We start from the raw sequence: 20,825 nt of genomic DNA on the forward strand, positions 1-20,825 counted from the left end.
ACGGGGACGTAGGGTCACTCAAATGAGACAGTCTTCAAAATATAGATAACCAGATTTATGGTTTTGTTGACTAGCGTGTTATATATAATATAGCAGAACTCTTTCAAAGTTAACGAACGTTATGAACGTATAGAAAGTTATATGATTAATGTTATAGAACAGGAGAGGTAGCGGCTAAATCTGTATCACTATTATTATATAACAATTAACATAGAGCTATAAATAATAAAAGAATAAAGTAGTAAAATGTGTTTGAGATATATTATTAAAGCATAAGGTAACACACAAGCAATTTTTGTTATTAGAAGAAAAAAAAAACATTTCTTTAGAAATAAAATATTTGAATTTCAATAGTCTGGTTTTGTTATTGAACAAGGAACGCACTTCTGTCGGATTTGGATTTTGTATTGCTTTTCTGATATTGAACCGATTTTATAATCTCAAAAACTACAATAAATTGATTACTTAAGTATAAAGTGTAATTTAATGTGTTTACGTCGTGAGTTAAAGTTTACTTGATTTATTGAAAGTCAAGAGACTTCTTATTAATTCTGTTCTACGATGAAAAAAGAATGCTGATTCTATGGAAAATGGATGTCTTCTCAATAAGTTTGTCGTTGACAGCAATTATGTTAACCCGTTCTTTTGAACAATATGGTGCCAGTGCTAGTGAAAATCATATGATTGCTACTGAAACACTAAAGTCAACTATGTTTTCTAATATAACTGTTGGCCAAAAGTCTTTATCATCACAAGAAGGTAAGTTATTTAGGTATAAATGTATATATATATATATCAAACAAATGTCTAGAACAGTAGAAGTAACGTGATGTATATTCCTATGATGTACTGATAATGATATCGATACTATAAATATAATATAATAATAGCATCATTACGACACTTGGATTTAATGTTATAAGAAATGTCAAATACACCAGAAACTTCAGACAGTTCAAGTTCAACCGAAAAAGTGATAATTGGAAATTAAAATGACAGCACAGTTTGTTTGAAATTAATAAAAGTAAAAATGGTTAAATGTCACTTCATTAGTTCATAAGTTTATTTAAATAAACCTAACAAACTTAATTTCTCTTTATGTTACTGTAAATTGTAATTTATAAGAATCTGGGCTCAAATGTTTGGTAATAATATTCTTGTGGGGCTAATTTGAGTGTTTTATCCTGTATTGTTAGTGTAATTATTTATAAATATGAATTGACAAGTGTTATAATTTGTATAATTATGTGTATAATTTTATGATTTAATATAATTGTTTCTAATTATTACAGATTTTTTTCTTGTGTATTAATTTATGATATTATAATTGATATTTACAGAGTTGGGTAATTAGTGGAATTTGCTAATTTAATTTAATAGTTGGCCTCATTAATTGATTACATTCAACTAATCAATATTTATCACATGACACTAATCTTCCTGTTTTCAGTTCTTTGTTTTGTAAGTTTTGGAGTACCATTCATTTAATGACAGATATCTTCAAATACAACAATTTAAGAATAACTCAATATGCTACTTTTTTATTCTTAATCTTAAATAGTTGGTGGTCCATTCTGCTAATTGCCCTCCCTTTTGGTTGGCAGTTAAAAAGTAGGGATGGTGGCAGATAGCCTTAGTAGCTTGCCATAACTATAAAGCAAAGAAACAAATATAATACCTCCACTAAAGCTGGATGACTTAATTGATTGAACTGCTGGGTAAAGGGAAGCACATGTTGTCAACTTTTTTTGTTTTGCTTGCATGTCCCATGGTTTGAGAAACACTAACTAATTAATGGGACTGTTGATTAATTGATTAGCAAGTACCACTAACTGACCAGTTCTAGCCTTCACCACTTAAGGGATGAGCATGTTTGTGGCAATTACCATTGAAATTACAACCTTTGAATCAAGAGGCACCACCTTAATCACTAGGCCATGCCAGACTTAGCTGAACAAACTTGAAGTAATAAAACAATAATGATAAATTGTAATGACAGTGTTTCAATAACTTGTGTGATTAATTGATTTAACTGTAATTTGGATTAATAGATTATTTTACATGATGCTAATCAATGTTCATAGGTCATAAGTTATATTGAGTAATTATACAGTACTGTGAGGTAGAAATTTCTATTTCATTTTTAGTTATTATTTTGTTTACTGTGTATGTATTTTTACTTCTATCAGTTGGTTCAGCTAATGGGAAAACCTTGCTTTACTATTAGTTTAACATTCTTTGAAGAGGTTACTGCTTATGTAGATGAGGGTATGGGAGTGAATGTGTTGTATCTGGATTTTCAGAAAGCATTTGACAAGCTGCCACATAAAAGGCTTGTTGAAAAGCTATCTCTGTAGGTTTGAGGGATAGGTTGGCTCATTGGGTAGAAAACTGGCCAGAGGGAAGAAAGCAGAGGGTTTTCGTGAATGAAGTTCAGTCAAGCTGGAGTGGGGTACTTCAGGGCTTAGTGTTAGGACCTTTGCCCTTTTTGATTTACATCAATGGCATAGGTAAAGGAATGGTCAATAGATTATTCAAATTTACTGACAACATTAAAGTTCTGGGTGTTGTTGGCTGAGAGGAGGATGCTATTGTCTTTACAAAAGGATTTGAGTTATTTGGTGAGTTGTGTGAATAAATGGCAGATGGCATAAATTATAATAAATGCAAGGTAATGTATATGGGTTACAATTGCACCAAATCTAGAGTCTTTTACTTCATACACTAATGAAGTTAAACACCTCCATCTGGGAGTAAATTTTTCAGTGTAATTATTTACTACAGAAAATCCAGGATGGGTCTTTAATGACATCGTATCATGTACTTTGTAAGTTACTGTGCTTTGCTTACAGTTTTAAACTCACTACTGACATTTTTGAGCTAATTCAAAATTCAATGGTGTTCCTTGCCATCTGATGAATTTGTTTTTATTCAATTTTTCACATTTTCACAACCTGAGGTTTAGCAGCAGTGTTGTAGTTGAGACCTCATTGTTGAACACCAAGACCTTATGGGTCAAGAACAAGACTGAGTAATAAATTACACAATGAAAAATAAAGCAAGAATTAAATATTATAGGAGACACTTTTTATATTAAAACACCAACATAAGGTTCTTCTAATGGTAATGAATGGATACTAAGTTCATGATTAATTATGTAAGACAAATGTTTAGTATTTAGTTATTTGACATGTAATTTCATGATCTGGCAAGAGAATAAAAAGCCTTAGGATTTAAAGTTAGACTAATGAGGTTGAGAGAAAGGCAAGAAAGGTGTTAGGATAGTGATATGTAAGGTATTTTATTTGTTCAAAGATGTTCTTGTATTTACTTGATCGACCTTGTATTTGTGAATAAAGTTGTTTATTTCAGAAATGTCTAATATTGTTATTATGAATAGTAATAAAAGTCAGATTTTTTCCTGGTTTGTTATTATGCTATCATTATTTTGTGATTTTGATATTAACGATGCTGCTTTTTTGTACTTGAGTTTCACTTGGAGATTGAGTCATTGTATTGTAGTTAATAAATATCCTTAATTTTCATACTCTGATGGTAACATTGTTATTTGGCATGCTATAGTGGTACCCAAACAAGGATAAGGAACCTTATCTGGTATGTTGAGATATCTTTGAATTGTTTGGTTGATTTTGGGTTTTCTCAAGTGAGTATTCTTGTAATAAATTAAATAATAGTAAGAAGTTAATTTAGTGAAAGCTGTTGAAAAGCCGTTATTAAATGAAAATGGAGATAAGTGAAGCTGATGTGTCAAGCTTGAAGCAGACCATTGCAGTTTTGGCGAAGCAAGTTCAAATGTTAACACACTGGGTAACAGACTTGTTGGCAAGAGATGTGACCTCTTAGCAGAACTATATTCTGTAAGCCATCCATCTACAATTGGATGCCATGAGGAAGTATCGCTTCTTTGTTACTACTACTGGGAAATTTATCACTAAGTCAGATCTCACTGTTAATGAATTTATTAAGAGCTTGGGAAGCCATTCTTACTTTACCACATAATTGAGAATAGATAGATGGATACTGCAGCCTCGCATTTGAGGGGAGGGCCATTATAATGGTGTAAATCACTAGTATCAGAAATGGTTTTCTAAAACTGGAAAGAATTTAAGAATTGCCTAAGCTGTATCTGGTTGTATTAAATAAAACTGAGTTGACCCAAGAACTTTCAGTAAAAAGTGCACTCCAAATACAGTGTCAAATGTTGAGGCATTTATTTGGAAATCTGTAAAATTATATAAGTTATGAACCCCTGAAGTTACAGAAAAAGACATAGCAAAGTGTTTGATATATCATTTACATGTTCCATTCAGGGAGTACTTGGAATTACATTATTCTGTTTCTATAGTGTTTAAAGTAAATGAAAATCACAGAAATATCAAAGAGGCCACTTACTTAAAAAGGGAACACAGAAATAATAGACAGCAGTCAGGAAATGAGGAGTGGTAACAAAAGAAGAGGCTTTGCCCTATTTAGCACTTAAAATTAACAATGTCGAGGTAGTGGAATGAATAGACACTGAATAGAGGAAAACATATGGCAACAAATTAAAAAAAACAATCCAGATCTTAACTTACTAGTATGGAATAAAAAAGAAATTTGCTTTTCTGATGGAATGACTAATTGTCAACCTTTAGGACATTTTATGGATAAACTTTCCATAAAAAATATTATAATCAGTTCTTGTTGTAAAAGATTTGGCAATATTCTATCTGATTGACTTGGATTTTATTTAACAAAAAAAAGTTAATATGGGGTTTCTGACAAATATCATTGAAATAAGTGTGTTTCTGCAGAATAACTTTAAAGAAACATTGATCAATGAAGTGCAGTAGTTGCTCCCAAGTGGCAATGAAAGTGAAACATTGTTTCAACCACTCTTGGTCATCATTAGGTAAATTGTCGTCTTTTGTAACGCACCTGTAAAACTACACCAAGAATGTGAAATCTTCCTTTCCTAGGATAGTCTGATGGAGTACCCTGCTAAACAGTATTATAGGTCTCAGTCCATATTTTACATGTTTTGAAAACAAAACCGGCTAAATTTAAAAGTTTTAACAGTATTAGACCAGTTCATACAAAGTGCAGTGTGGCATCAAAGATGTTATACGAGTAAAACCCCCCCTTGGTACTACACCTTTACAGTGATATTCATAGCACTTCCCTTATTTTTATTTATGTCACCAATTTTCCCTGATATTTAATGTCTAGTAGATCTGCCGTGATCCTCTTTGGCTTCAAAGATCATAAAGATTTTACTGACACCAATTCAGATTTTAGTTTTATAGTGTTTTTGATCTTTTTTATTCATTCATTATTTGATTTTAATTTTTAATTTTTTTTTTTTGTAGGAGGAGACATTAAAACAAAGACTGTAGGGTTAACGTGTAAAATATTTGCAGTTAAGATGTTAATAAAGTTTGTTTGGTGCATGTAATTTTTATTTTTCTTGCTTCATGTTTCATTGTATAATATATCACTCAGTTTTGGTCTTGACGCATAAGGTCTTGGTCTTAAACCCTCAGGTCTTGGTCTTTAACAATGAGGTCTCAACTACAACACTGCTGCTAAACCTCAGGTTGTGAAAGAGGGAAGAATTGAATTGAAACAAATTCATCAGGAAATAACATTGAATTTGGAATTAGCTCAGAAATGTCAGTAGTGAGCTTAAAACTGTTAGCAAACACAGTGATTTACTAAGTACATGATACAATGTTATTAAAGACCCATCCTAGATTTTCTGTAGTAAATAATTACACTGCAAAATTTACTCCCAGATGGAGGTGTTTAACTTCATTAGCGTATGCAGTAAAAACCTAGATTTGATGCAATTTTTGGGAAGTTTTATGTTTCTAGTATAAAGAAGTATGTTTTTTTTCCTTCTTGGGGTCCATAATGTTGAAACTAGTGAAAGTGATCCTGATGCAGTTAAGACCAACTCATCAAGTTGACTACAAAAAACTTCTAGGGCTTCCACAAGTAACATTGAGAACTCCTCCATTTTTTGGATGATTCAGTTCCTGACCAGTCAACAAATCTCTTTGTTCTACTTATAGTAGCTCCTGCTCAACTCGGTCAGAAAATGTTACAACCTCATTCTAAAATCAACTATTGAAGATTAGTTGGTCTTCCACATGCTGTGAGGAAATGATGAACTGTTTCAGTAAGTTGAACCCAGAGAAGACCAGATAGAAGCTACTTTGAAAGAAAAGCTTTTGTAAGGTATCTGCACTTAACGATAAAGGGTTCCTAGTGTTGGTATAAAGGGCATTTGATTTCATGAGAAAAAAATTGAATACTTTAAGAAGTAATTGTTTCCATCACTTCTTTTTTCAAGGGGGGAGGAATGTGAGGTAGAAATTTGTTCTATTTAAGTTATGATTTTGTTTATCATTTATGTATTTTTCCTTCTATTATTTGGTTCAACTGTATATATATATATATTTGCTTTAAAGGCTATCTAACTTTCCTTGTAGTGAACATTAAATATTAAAAAAGCTATTTTTATATTATTGTTACGTCACCGTTTGTTAGTTAATTTTCCGTAAATTCGTTCCGACGAAACTTTAGCGACACAAGTCCTTTCTTAAATAAAACTGGTTTATTCTTTCCGAATACAACTTTACTATACACTTAATTTCAACAGTTGCTCTATAACAAATGCTCACGTCTCACGTGGCCAACAATATTTTATCCGCATACATTCAATTACTTATTGCACTGTTTTCTTGCAACTGCTGTTGTCTCTCTTCTTGTTTCTTTTCTTTTTACTCCAACAACTGCTGTAATTTCTCATCTTGTTTCTTTTCTTTTTCCTCCAACAACTGTTGTAATCTCTCTCCTTGTTTATTTTGTTGTTCGAGCTGCCACTGTTGCAGGTTTTCTTGCAACTGCTGTTGTCTCTCTTCTTGTTTCTTTTCTTGTTTATTTTCTCATTATTCTTGTTTCTTTTACTGCTCTTGTATTGCTGCCATCAAGTCTGCTAAGCTGTAGTTTGATTTGCGCTTCTCGTTTCCATTTCTTTTTTTTTCTTCCCACTCTCTGACACCAATTCAATTACTCATTGTTCTGTCACATTGTGACCATCTTATATATACCAGACTACCCCCAATATAGTAGTCTCCCGATAATCCACGAAGGTTCGAGAAGGATGTGGCGTGATACTAGTCACGTGACCTCGCTGATGCAACATTATGATACCAATACAAGATTCTCCTAGTGACTATGTATGGATACTAAGTGCTTGATTAATTGTATGAAATAAATGTTAAGTATTTATTCATGTGACATGTAATCTTGTGGTCTGGCAAGACAATAAAAGATTCAAAGATTTAAAGTTAGACTAAGGATGAGAGAGAGTTGTTAGGTTGGTCTTTGATTTGTGATTTAATGATATTTTTTGAGAAGTATCTAATACTGTTATTGTGGATAATCTTATTATCAAATTAGGTTTTTCATTTTCTGATTCTTCTTCTCTAATTCATTATCATTGCTATCATTATTTTGTGATTTTAATATGAACAACATTACTCCAGTGGCATAGCAAGGGGGGCAGTTGCTTCAGGGTGCAGGTGTGAAAGGACGCAAAATTTCCTATAGCCTATTATGCCTATTAATTAATAATTATGCCCTCCCCTAGGATATAATGCAACTGCCCTACATTAAGTAAATATGACAGTGTTACGTTATTTGTGTGTATTACGCTTGCAGCTTTAACTTTAAAAAGCCGCCCACTGTAATACAGTGAGATCGAATTGATGTACAGAAGTAAATTAGACTATTCCATCATTCATCTGTAGATCAAAAAAAGTCCTAGAGTACAACGTACAAGTAAGTGTATGTTCAACAAAAAGAAAATACAAGATTGATGTAACATATTAACTGGTGTGCAAGATTGGCAATATATGCAACAGGCAAGGCTTAGATCTAGATCTAGTAAATATTATAGGCCTAATGTAGTGGTTTGTAATTGTATTGGCTGATTGTAAATCATGTCTTACACCAACTAATGTACTAGGCTTTAGGTCTAATTGCAGTTATAACTTTATTTCTAGACCCTAGGTCCATCATCATACAAATTGTAGCTTATATTATAGGCATACTTAGACCTATACTAACTATTAAATTAGGCATTGCACTGGGACAGATCTAATGACTAAGTTAATAGATCTAGATGTAACATTTGTTCTAAAAGCTAAGCCAAATAAATCTAAATGTAGAATTGATGAGGCAGGGTTATGTCTAGATCTGGGTAGATTCAATACAAGGTGCTTTCAATCTATGCACCCAAATCTAAGGTGTAGTTTAGATGTATAAAGCTAAATTTCTGTCATTATTATTATATCTAGATCCAAACTTAAGACTAAAAAGATGGAAATAACAGGTCTAACATTAATGTTAGATCTAGATGTACTAGCAAATTAATCTAGGAACTGTAATCTAGCACCACTAATTAGTTAGCCTATATTTAAGTTTTCTCATTCTATCACAACCTTTAATATTAAATATAGCCTTTGAGCCTCTAGGCTTATAATATGTTATGATTACACCCTTCTCCACAGTGTGTGTGTGATTTTAATTCGAGCAGTTTCAGACTTGTCTCCTGTAGTGTTCGTGTAGTTAAACCTATCAGGTTTTTAAATGTGATTTAGCAACTGCCAGTAATTTATATGGTGCTCATACGCATGATTTACCAGCTTATACACTCATCTGCATTGATTTTCTTACTGTTGTGTCACATTAACATGAGTATGGGTGGTGTAAATAATGGCAGTTAAAGTGAAACCAGGTATAGATGTGCCTAACTAGTCAGAGTTGCAACTATAATTGTATAATTTAAATATAATTTGTGGTTAATTTGTATAGCCTTCAATTTTGTTTGGTTACAGAGCTATCAAATAGAAAATCAGACCCTCCTGCCACACCAACTTGTCACATCCTCTCTTTCAGGATTTGTTAAAAGTTCTCTCTTACGTTTAATTATACATTACCTATAACCAATAGAAAGTCAAGTTTTTCATCTATCAAATGACATATTTTATAATGTTGTGTTCTGAACAGAATATCGTCAGTTTCACTCAGAGTACAAGATTTGTTCCTGTGTGAAAGTTCTCGACTAGCTTAGATGAATACGTAATGGTTCTTGTCACATAGTTAGAAAGCCAGAAAAATTTAGAGTTAGAGGAAATTGCCTGCATTTTGCCTGTTATTAGTCCATGTTCTTTGGTGCATTATTTAATGCACTACTAACGTTAGTAAAAAAAATTAGGATTAAGTCTCATTGACAATTGACAGCAAGAAAAAGAAGATTGGGTAAGTAACTTATTTCTTGTTTTTCATGTTTATTCTGTATTTATTATTATAAAAGTAACTAAAATGTAAAAATAGATATCTCCTTAAGTTAGTTGAGGTTAGATTAGGTAAAATAAACAATAATAATAGTATAATAAAAATATTTCACGAGGCATGCATACAAGGAGCTCATGGGTAATGTAATTTGATAGGGTAACATGAGCTGCATGTTCCCCAAGTGAGTTACAAATTATAATTTTGTGAATAGTAGTTAGATAAGGTTCAAAGGGCAATAAAACAATACAATTTGATTACGAATAGATATATACTGTTATGAGTTTAAAGCTACTTAGATTAAATGAATGTAGTTTCATGCTACATTTGAAGTCCTTCTAGAAAGAAAAGGAGGGTAATGTGGATTTATTTCGATTTTTTTTTGGTGATTTCAAGGTCTGTCAAATTGACCAACATAGAGTTAGGGTAGAGAAAATAACAGATAAAATGTAAAGTTTTACTGAAAACAAAAATTTTAAATGTATTTAGGAGGTTTTAGAGATTACACAAATCAAATCTGAGATTTTTGAGACAAAGAAAAGTATTTTTAGTCTTAACATGAAAATAACTTTGCACATGGACTATTCAAAACAAATATTAGAGATATTCACTGACAAACCTTTTTTTTAGTTTTATCAAAAATACTTCACAAAAAATATGCTTTTTTTTCATGTAAAAGACTTATAATGTTTACTGAAAGACTGACAAATTTTGTGAAGATGTGCATACTATATTAAAAGTTAGTAATATCAAATCTATAAATACTTTATGGTTGGTCAAATAAACTGAGCCTGTGTTGAGAGAGTTAAGGTTCAGCAATGTATAATGTATAAAGATAGAAAATTGGAGAACATTAATTGTACTAAAGAAATAATAGATTTGAAAATGCTTAAAGTGGAATTACTTAAAGATATCTTAGAAGAATTGTTATTACAGTTATACAGATTATGACCAAGAGGATTTTTCATGTTAACTTAATTGATAACTTAACTAATGTTGTGTCCATGTTCTTGAACATAATAGAAGGTCTGGACTTTCAAAATGGAGAATTCAATGATCTAGAAGTAGTGTTTTCTCAAGACAACCTTGAGAGTTTTGATATAGATGAACTGTTCAACATTGTATAAATAAAGAAGTTATTTCATTTATATTCAGTTGTCTCTGTGTGAGTTCTTTATTCCACGTGTAAACTTTCTCGAGTTTGTGGCTTGTGTGCTCCGCTTGCGATAGCACAAACAAAAATCCAGTTAAATTCCTTTGTAACAGGTGTAATTTTGAACCCAACAACTAAACTCATGGACTGCCCACATGCCCGTTACACTTACCACTTACCTGCTCCTAGCCACTAAGGTGGTGAACCATGGAGGTTTCCTGCTGATTGTGCTTAATTCCACTTAGTTGAGAGTAGGGCTGTGGTGTTCTGCTGGTATTTTGGAGTGACTACCTTCTTACTGCAGATCTGAGGTAGAATTCCAGATGCCGTGTATTATGGACAGGATTTTTCCATCACATTCCAATATGCATTTCATCCCTCTGACTGGGAACCCTTCTTTCTACTGCTACCTGGATGTCAGTTCCTGGGTGATTATTGTTGTGTCGACAACATAACCCCTCACATGTGAGTGCTCAGTAACCCACCTCCTACTGGGGACTGGAAGATACATTCCCATTGCCACAAGGTTTTGGACTAGAGTTGACCCTCCACATTGCATTTCCACCTTCCTACCATCTTCTGGATGTAGGTTCCTGGTGGTTACAGGTGTTGGATATGCACACATGATGACTTGAGTTTTCAGAATAGAAGTGCTTTTTTGCTTTCTAGTTCCTGAGTCTGAGTTGAATGATAGAGGGTCCTCCTCCTACTGTGAGCCGACTGATCCAATCACAGTGCTGCTAGTTTTGGACTGTAGTTGACCTCCTGCTTAGTCCAATGTACCTTTGCCACTCTACACCAAAGGCATTTTTTTCTTTTTGGGAATGCCTCTTTTTTTCTGCCCATTTCACAACACATTCGTTCATCAAGGGCAAAGAATATATCTGGTTCAGATGTGGTGTTGTCTCCCACGAGTGTGTTTCTTCTACATTGAGATGGCACACTCCTTCAGTACTCTTTTGATGCTTTCTGAAGGTTACTCTTCTAGAAAACCTTTACACAGTTCCCTCCACCTGGTCATTGTGGGTTTTCTAGTTATTTTGTGAGATGTTGTATCAGAAGTAAATATTTTCCTACACTGAAAATGTATTTCTGATAGATACTTATGTCTTCTCACACTTGCCACCTGTTCTTTCCTCCTCTGGTCTGTTTTTTTCGTGCCTAATCTCAAAGTGAAGATTGGGTTTTATTGCATAGTGGGATTAGCTGTGCTATGAGGTTGTGTCACACTCCTATTGATGGAGGGTTTTTTGCATGCTTATTTACATGCTACAATGCAACTATACCATTTACAAACACATGGAGGTTGGTGGGAGCATAAAGGCTAGTGGTGAGAAAACATTTGCAGGTATAGAGGGCAGTGAAAATTGAGAAAAGCTATTTTGTGAGTAGAGGTATCTTTTGGAAATATATTTTCAGTGTAGGAAAATATTAATTTCAAATTCTTTATTTTATTTTTATTTAAAAGGTGGTCATTTGAGTTCCTTTTCTTTTCTTCATGTATCTATAATAAAATCAGCTGTCACTACATGTTTTAATAGCCAATCATTTAAATAGGTGTTGTGAAACACTAAATATAATCAACACAAGCACTCAGTTTTTACAAAACAAGTTGTAATTTCTACATGTTGTGTGAGTGTTATAGCTATTTGTAAATATGTATTTTTTGTATCTATGAAAATTACCCTTTACATTGATTGGTTAAAACTGTTTTGAAACCTTGTTTTTGAAATGCATGTGGAATTTAATCCTAATCTTTATTAGATAAGTTTTATACTCAGATTTTTAATTTACATATATATGTGCCTTTTTTTAGATTGTGCTGTTTATAATGACTCTTGTCATACCTGTGTCCAGGCCAGTACAAAAGTGAGTGCTTTTAAAATTTTCTTCATGTTATGGTAATTTGTGTTTTTTGGAGTTGTTTAGTAAATATATGAAATGTGTGATTGATTTTAGTGCAAATTAGCTTATTGCCAAAGAATTGAATTTTATAAATGGGTCTTGTGAATCAATTATTTTTTCATGTAGAATAAATATTAGCTATTGATCAGGCAGTTATTGATTACATATAAATGTGTGACATTTCTAAGTTGTTATAATATATATTTTGCCAATAAAGCTTTTTTATTTAGATCCCAGTAAGCTTTATAACTAGAATAACTCAATTTATAAGCTATACTTGTAGGAACTTTTATGATTTTTAGTTGTAGCTAAGCAAAAATAAAACGTTTTATTCATTGAAAAGAAGTAGAAGTAACTGAAAAAATCAGAAATGTATATGATTTATTCTCCATCAATTTTAAATAAAACTTGAGATAACATTATTTTGTGTGAATAAGGACTTTTATATCAGTGATGGAAGTTATCGTTACTTAATTTTTAACTTTCTGGCTGAGAAAAAAAAAGTAATTTTTATCAGTGGAGAACTGCCTTAAAGCTTAAGAGCTGTAGTGCATAAACTGTTGTTAGTGTGTGGGGATGCAAAGAGTCAGTAGGGGACACACAACTATGACTGTAGGAGCATATAAATTATAACTGAAAGAACAGATTTGAAAATAAAATTTTAAAACTATTGTGCAAATATAATACTATTAAGCAATATGGTAACAACAATAAACATGGGAAAAAGATAGGTACAGTATAAATAAATAGGTTATATGGGGGAGGCAACAAAATGCATGTTTAGAAAGAGGGGTGCTATAAAACAAATTAGCACTATTGCACTAGAGTTTACTAAGGAATAAGGAAGAATAAATTGTTCTTGTTAGAATTTTTAAGTATTCGGAGGCTTAATATTCAAGAAGTATCCTTCACCAAATGATGTTTTAGGATCACTTTCTTTTCTTCAGTGTTGCTGTTCTATTCTATATGGCCTAAAGTTTGCTTCGTATTGAAGTAACATAAAAGAATTGAAAATTCAAGTAACCTAAAAATCTTTGTGTTTTTTCAGTTTAATATTGGGCTTGAAATAACTAATAGTACTGTCCCATTCTAAACTTTTACACTTCTCGATTGGCTTTTAGTATTATCTTCATCTGTCTGCCAAAAAAAAATATTTGCATTATTTGGATACTTGAAGATACTTATTTCAAATTATTTGGTGTGCAGTTTTTTATTCATCATCATTTTTTACTGTTATTAATTACCTATGTGAAATAACCAAAAGTTAAATAAATGTAAATATTTTTATTGTCTTTCTTACACTGTTTCACTTACTTGTAGGTATTGTTAATGGGAAGCTAAGAATTACTTGCCTTGATTAATCACTCCCATCTAATGTAACTAAGAAAACTCCTTAAATAGTGTCTTTATTGGATGTTTATTAACAGAAATGATTGTTAATTAAATGGATTATATGCTACGTTTACTCCACAACCTTTAATAGGCAAGCTTTATAGTTCAGTTGTTCTTCAATCAAATGAAGAAATAGATAAAAACCATATTTGAAACTAGGGTATATTTTAGAAACACCATTTATTCACTGAATACAATTAATGAATTAGTTTCATCAACAATTTATCACTGGTTACAACCTGTTGATCTGACTAAATTTTCAGAAAGTTTCATTTTGGGAAAATGAGATTGCCAGTAATGAATGTAGAACATTCTGACATTGATAGTTTCTGTATACATTGTATACTTCTGATCGGTTGGGAGTTGACATTATGGGAGATACACATACAGTACAGTTCCACAATCAGTGCAGTGCCAAGTTCTGTTGTGTGATGGGTTAAGGTATTAAAAGAAACGTTATTTATGAAAGTCACAGAGGTGTTATATGGGACTTAGATCAGGATTTCTTGTTGGCCAGTTCATGAACTCTGTGGTTACATGTTCAAGGTAGGCCATTGCAATCCTGGCAGTATGACACTGAGCATTATCTGGATTGGATGCCACATTCAAAAAATGTTTCAACAGTAAATATACCCTCTGGAATCACTAAATATCTTTGCATTTATTCATTTATATGCTTGTACATGCTGCAAATAAATTGTCATTTATCTACTTATATTCAATAATGTTTCACTGAGTGTACTTGTATTATATGCATAATGCTCTGTAGACATAAACCGATTAGCCAATGCTAAAGACATTAAACTGTGATTCATCTGTAAAAAGTACAAATACTTAATAATGTTGCTGTCACTTCTGGTCAGAAAGACTAGTAAATTGGGTTGTAGAATTGTTGAATAAGAAAAAAGTAGTAAGTTAACATTTATGGAGTCCAAACACATTGGACCCTTTTTATTAGTGGATTACTTTTGTATCTGTGCTTGGGATTTGGCTTTCTTTCTGTTTGTTTCAATGATCTTAATAGGGATGGAATTAGTAAATTAGTAAAGTTATGGTTTTTCTAGTTATAGAATAAAGTCTTTATTTCCTTGTACTATATTCTAAAGATAAACGTACGAGAGTACACAGGTTTAAAAATATCTGGAAAATACAGGCTAGAATATAGTTAAGACAATTTTATTTTTCTAATGGGGTGATTGGCATACAACAGTTTAGGGAAATTAATTATTTTCTGATATTTTTCAGGTGGGTTTAAGTTTTTAAATTTTTCTCAAAGGTGAGTGTGCAGAGACAGCCTCGAAGGACCAAATTGTCTCTTGTTGTTCATATATTATGTTAAACCAAGCTCAGGAAACATAATCCTTAGCTTTGTTCTAGTTGCTGTTTTGAAGTCCATGGACAGTAGATTGGCAATTTGTAATGACTGTGTTGTGTTGATAACAGTCATTATATGGTGTAATTGAACTTGCTTTGGCTGACTAACGTACAGACAAGTTGTTAACTAAAATAACCACAATCTCAAATTGAGCTGTCATTTGTCTCTGAATTTTTCCACTCTTCAACATTTGGATAAGTTTGTCATTACTTCTGTCAAAAACTTTGCCCCCCTATAAATATAAATCATAAAAAAACAAAGATTTAACAGTGACCTAAAATCTGACCTTTCAAAATAGCATCAAGTCAGACTAGACTTCCAATAAAGTATAAGTAATTTTATTGTTTGAATATGGTAAACTTAATGATAATATTCTATAAATAATGATTTATGTTATTGGAATATTTTGCCATCATCTATTCTCTAAACTAGCTAGATTTACTTCACTTTTCGTATAAGAAAATTTTCATAGCTTTCAAACACAGATAATTTAACATCAAAACATTCTAGAGGAACAAAAGAATGTCTAAAAAAACTAAAAATTGTTTTCAGGTTCCATTGTTTTTCTCTTTGGGAGCAGGGCTTGTCACTTTCCCACAAAACTATAAATTACTTCTTACACAACTCTATCCACTGTACAATAACATAAGTAGTTTATAATCTGCTTTATCCAATGGTTTTGAAATTTTGTCTGTATCTATTTTGAAAGCTGAGCTTCATTAATAATTACTCACATTTCATGCTGTGAGCTTATGAAAGAGAAGGAAGGAGGCTGTACTAATAAAATCGGAGAAAAAGAAGGAAAATCACATGAGAACAATTCTCAAAGGTTCATAGCTTCTTACCAAATGTAAGTCTATGCTTTGGGATGGGAATAAAAACTTTAAAAAATGGATAAGTGCATTGTTTACAGACAAGGCTCCTTGTAGCTACGCAGGAATGTAAGTTTGATAATTGTTTTTTATTTTCTTTTGTGAATTATACTAAATAAGTGCTACAACATAAAGTTTATTATATTTTTAAGTAAATAGTTGTGGATATATATTTAAAATTATTATTTTCAACTTACATTTACAAATTTGAAAGCTGCTCAGAGGCCCAGATTAATATTACTTAAAATCCGAGAGAAGAAAATTAACATAGACAAAATAAAAGTGTTCTTTTTATGCTATGTTGTACTTTTGTACATACTTTTTTCCATGTCTTTTTAGTGTTACTATTGTTACAAGAATAAGCAATGTTTGTTGTATCCTGTGGAGCATTTTGTACTAAGTTTTGATGAATGTGGTACACTGGAAAACATAGCTTGGATCACTTGTATAAGTAAGTGAAATTACGATATTTTTTTAGCTAATTGCAAGTGAATTGTTATTTATTTGCTCATATGATTTTTAATTGTTTTTTTTTTTCCCTTAAACCCTTTCAACAAGCTAACTTTGAAGCCCTGATCATCATCATGAGTATATTGGGAGGAATCATCCTTCTGACCATGATAATATGTTGCTGCTGCTGTTATCGCTTTTTTCGTCAACAGAATAAAAGCAGATTTGAAATAGAACTTGACAAGTGGGATGGACAAGAAAATGTTGAAGAAAGGTGAATAAGATCATACTATTTAACTTATGTGTGAACTGTAGGGTTTGAGAAAGTGTGTTGTTTAATGATCTGTATTCAACAACATGTTACAAGTGTTTTGTAGTCGGCTAAAAATTAGAAAAATTATATTAAAACCGTATAATCTATACACTCTCAGGTTAGTTTGTAAAAGGATTTCTGTACATAAGAGAAGAAGAGGAAGGAACGGATATACTGTCTCATAAATTGATCAGTAACCCTCTCATTGTGAAATATGTAGAAATCTTTAAGATGATGCACCAAGCCTACCATGTTAGAATTCATCTTTAAAATGTACAAACAGGCCATTGAGTAAATTCTCACTTTATGGGCATATAGTAAGTGGATTCTGGGCTTTGAAAGCAACTGACCTAGCTCAAGAGCATGTTGTGCTTCTAAAAGTTTGCCTTTATAAATTAAAGGATTACACCAGTATTTCACCCTTTTCAACAAATGGAGTGAGTAATGAAACTTGCAACATTCACTAACTTCAGGAACTTAGCTTGGTAAGCAGCTACCGGATTATATTGTGCAAATCTTTCTCAGTCTAATTATTTGCTTGTTCCTTTTGAATTATTTTATCAGAAAAAAAAATATAACAGTGTTTTTACATACTAAGTAACAAAAATGTAACACGTTATCTTTCTTGCTACTTCCAAAACAATATACCTCTTCACACTTGCTACTTCTTGTGTGTCTACCTTTGAGATTTTGCACATGCCACTATCATTTAATTATGTCCCACCTTAGACGTGTTATAATGTGAACTGTGCTAGTGCATTTTAACTTCAATTTAAAGCTACATCACCACTAGATAACTAAAAAAAAGTTTTTGATCTGGAGAATGCTACAACAATCAAGAATTCTCAAGTGATGGTGAATACTACTTTATCCAGAGGTTCTGACAATGTTGCTAACACTGCACTTACTTTTTCTATGGCCACTGGAAGCTCTTTGACTGTGGATGACACTAATAACATAATTCATCGTGTTGTGAGTTCTTTGCCTCACCTCCCTGTCCTGTGTCTGAAGTTTGTTCTCCTCTTTCTGAACCCAACCATAAGGTTGACAACTTTGATTTGCTCTTTCTATTTCTTTGGCTTACACTAGTTTCCTCTACCTCTTGAGGATGATGTTCCTCTTCCAAACCTCTTTGTGGGTTTGATTACTCAGGTTTGTTCTCTACTTTCCCTTTTTTTCTATATACTTTTATTGTTTTTGTTCCTTAGCCCTGTCGCCATGGGTTTTCCTGTGGTCAGTGGTCAAAGGATATGTCATCACATTTGTAGACTTGCATTCAAAATTTTATTGAACTACTATTTTATGAATTTATGTCAATAAGTTTGGTATCAAGTTTTAGATTATTATTCAAATTTTAGTATTATACATTAGTTAACTTTTTAATTTAAAAGTAAATATTTAAAAAAAATCCTAAATATCGATTTTTATGTGTCTCGTGGTATGTTGAATATGCAGCTTTAATTCAAGTTACGTTTGTGATGTCCAAATAAAAAGTCTACAGTTTATTATGAATTAGAAACTCAAATTACCCCTGCCCTAGGTAACACTTTCTAGTACTCAATTTTCCCATCTTTTCCTTCTTATTTATCTCCTTTGCTATGTATCTTCTCTTTATCTCCTATATGAAGCCCTGCACTGTGAACCTGATAGTTTCTATGGGGATCAACAGTCCATCTTTTTCAGTACTTTGGCCTGGGTTTTGTCTTCTGCTTTGTTGATGGCACCTTCTGTGATGTGACACTCTTCTTTTTACCATTCGTCTTCCTCATTCATACCTCCATGCCTCTGTCTGGCTCCTTTTCTTTGCCCTGAATTCTTTGGGGATGCTCCTAACACCTTGGAGACTCAGTTTGAGGCTGCCTGATAGCATTCCTCTCTTTCTTCTTTGGTTTCTCACCTCTTACAATCTTGTGAGTCCACTCCCATTCCTTCATCCTGTGAATCCACAATCTCTCTCTTTCTTTTTTCTGTTTCTTGTTTCAGTACTGCCTCTCACCATTCCCCCTCCTGTCAGGTTGGCCATTGCATATCCTATCAGTGACTCACTGCCTTTCTCTTCATTTTTTGTCTCGTCCTTTGTCCCCTTTTCTTGTTCCCCCCCCCCCTCCTTTTAATCCTTGGTGTCTCGAGGCCACAGTATCAAATCTTTTGTACGTGAAAGCCATTAAGAGGGTCCTTTTCTTGTCTTCAGGGTTTTATTTCCATCTTTTTGTTTCAAAAAAGACCAGTGCCCGGCATCCTGTCATCAACCTTTCCTCTCTCAACCACTATCTGTGGTTCCCTAGTTGCTCTATTTCCTCTGGACTAGATGAGCACAGTCAATGTCTCAGATGTCTTTCTTCATATTCCAATCCCTGAGTCATGGCAGCATTTGCCACATCCCCAGTCTTGCACTTCATTTACATTATTACATGGAGGACTGGATCCTCCTCTCCCTTTCTCAGGAGGCCTCCTCAGTCATGTCACGTCTTTAAGAAGTGGCTCATCTGTGTTGACTTGTCAAATTTTAGAAGTTCAGTACTTGGTCCACCTTGGAGTCATTTTCAATTCTCAACTTAGTCATCTGTGGGACATGGAGTGTCTATTCATCTCGACACTTGCCTCTCCTATACTTCCTGCATGGCTTTCTTTACCTGGTTGTTCAACCAAGTATTGTCAGTTTCTATCACTGCATGCTATTGGGTGGCCTTGTTGATTACCTTTTGCTTTTTTCACTATGGTTTTATCTTTGACTTCACTGTTCTTTCCATTTTGTTCTGGTCGTTCCCAATTTATCAACCATCTTCTTTGGTTCCTTTGCCTGACTGGAATCTTAATGTGGTGGTACATGCTGTTACCCAGGCCATGTTTGAACTCTTGACCAGTTTCTCCTTAAACCATCTCTGTTTCACAATTAATTTTCTTCTTTTTCTTTTTTGTGGTCATCACAGATTTGATCTTTATGTATTGGATGCCTTCCATACTTTGTTTCACAGTTCTTCCTTGACCACACATTTCTTCTTAAGATTTGGGTGATCCAGAAGGGAGATCTACATTTTCCCCCATGTCTTTTTTGTCAGTCTCAGCCCTCTATAATCATACTGTCTTTGATTGACTTTTGTGTCTAGATCAGGTAGTCAGGTGTTACTTAGCACTCATGACTCATTTTCAGAGTTCCTACAATCACTTTTTATTTTCTTGGGGTCTCCTCTTCTTCCAGGTTTCTCTCATCTTCTGTGCTTTTTAGATGGATCTGTAATTTCATCTGAATCATCTATTCCTCCCTGGATGGAGATGTTCTCGGGCTGTATCACATCTCATTCCATTTAATCTGCCACTCGACTCATTCTTGCACTTTTGACGACCCTTGGATGAGATCCTCCTAGCTGGAATGTGGACTACATCTAAAATCTTTGCCTCTCATTATTTCCGCCATCTGGCAATTTCTTCTCCCTCAAGAAATTACCTCCCTCCAGTTGCCCTTTCTCCAGTCTACTCACCATCTTTAATGGTTAAGTGCCTCTTTTATTGCATAATCTGTTTAAGTCTATTTATACTGTTTATACAAGGTATACTTACTTCCCTATACCCTGGCTTCTAAAGTGCATACTGTTAAGATGAATTTTTATGCAAGACCACTATGACTGTACCTTTCATGGACTATCATGAAAAAAGCCATCACTGGGGATCATCTGCCAATTTCTCTGGCTTCTGCATGTTGACTTTTCAAATCAAGATTTTTGGTAACCAATTGTCCTTTCTCCAGTGAAAGACCTTTGCAGTGGTTAGGTCTTTTTGGGTCTGGCACCTCTCCAGTGTTTACCCAATGTGAGTTATTCCCTCCTGGTCTTCAAGTGGAGCATGGGAGACCTTTGCAACTTGCAGAGTTCCTCACTGGTTGTGCAATCCTCCTGAAGCGAATTCCAATTGATCAGCACAATTAAGTGGGCTGGGGTGTCCATGTCAGTTTAGTGCAGGTCTACCCCTTTTCGTAATAATTACTAAAATATAGTCCAGTTTCCG

At 33.2% G+C, this 20,825-nt stretch overlaps 1 protein-coding gene across 1 annotated transcript in view; it reads left to right on the forward strand.

Annotated features, from left to right (window-relative positions):
- The first annotated feature begins 378 nt into the window (after positions 1 to 378).
- The window catches only part of LOC106469447 (pituitary tumor-transforming gene 1 protein-interacting protein-like), a 24,952-nt gene continuing 4,505 nt past the window's right edge, over positions 379 to 20,825 (forward strand). The window contains exons 1-4 of the mRNA XM_013929945.2: positions 379 to 759; positions 12,333 to 12,385; positions 16,400 to 16,511; positions 16,619 to 16,784. Coding sequence (XP_013785399.2) covers positions 573 to 759; positions 12,333 to 12,385; positions 16,400 to 16,511; positions 16,619 to 16,784 — 518 coding nt within the window. The 5' untranslated portion in view covers positions 379 to 572. The remainder of the gene's footprint in view (positions 760 to 12,332; positions 12,386 to 16,399; positions 16,512 to 16,618; positions 16,785 to 20,825) is intronic.

Source organism: Limulus polyphemus, unplaced genomic scaffold (genome assembly GCF_000517525.1).
Source record: "Limulus polyphemus unplaced genomic scaffold, Limulus_polyphemus-2.1.2 Scaffold96, whole genome shotgun sequence".
In the NCBI taxonomy this organism is placed as follows: domain Eukaryota; kingdom Metazoa; phylum Arthropoda; class Merostomata; order Xiphosura; family Limulidae; genus Limulus; species Limulus polyphemus.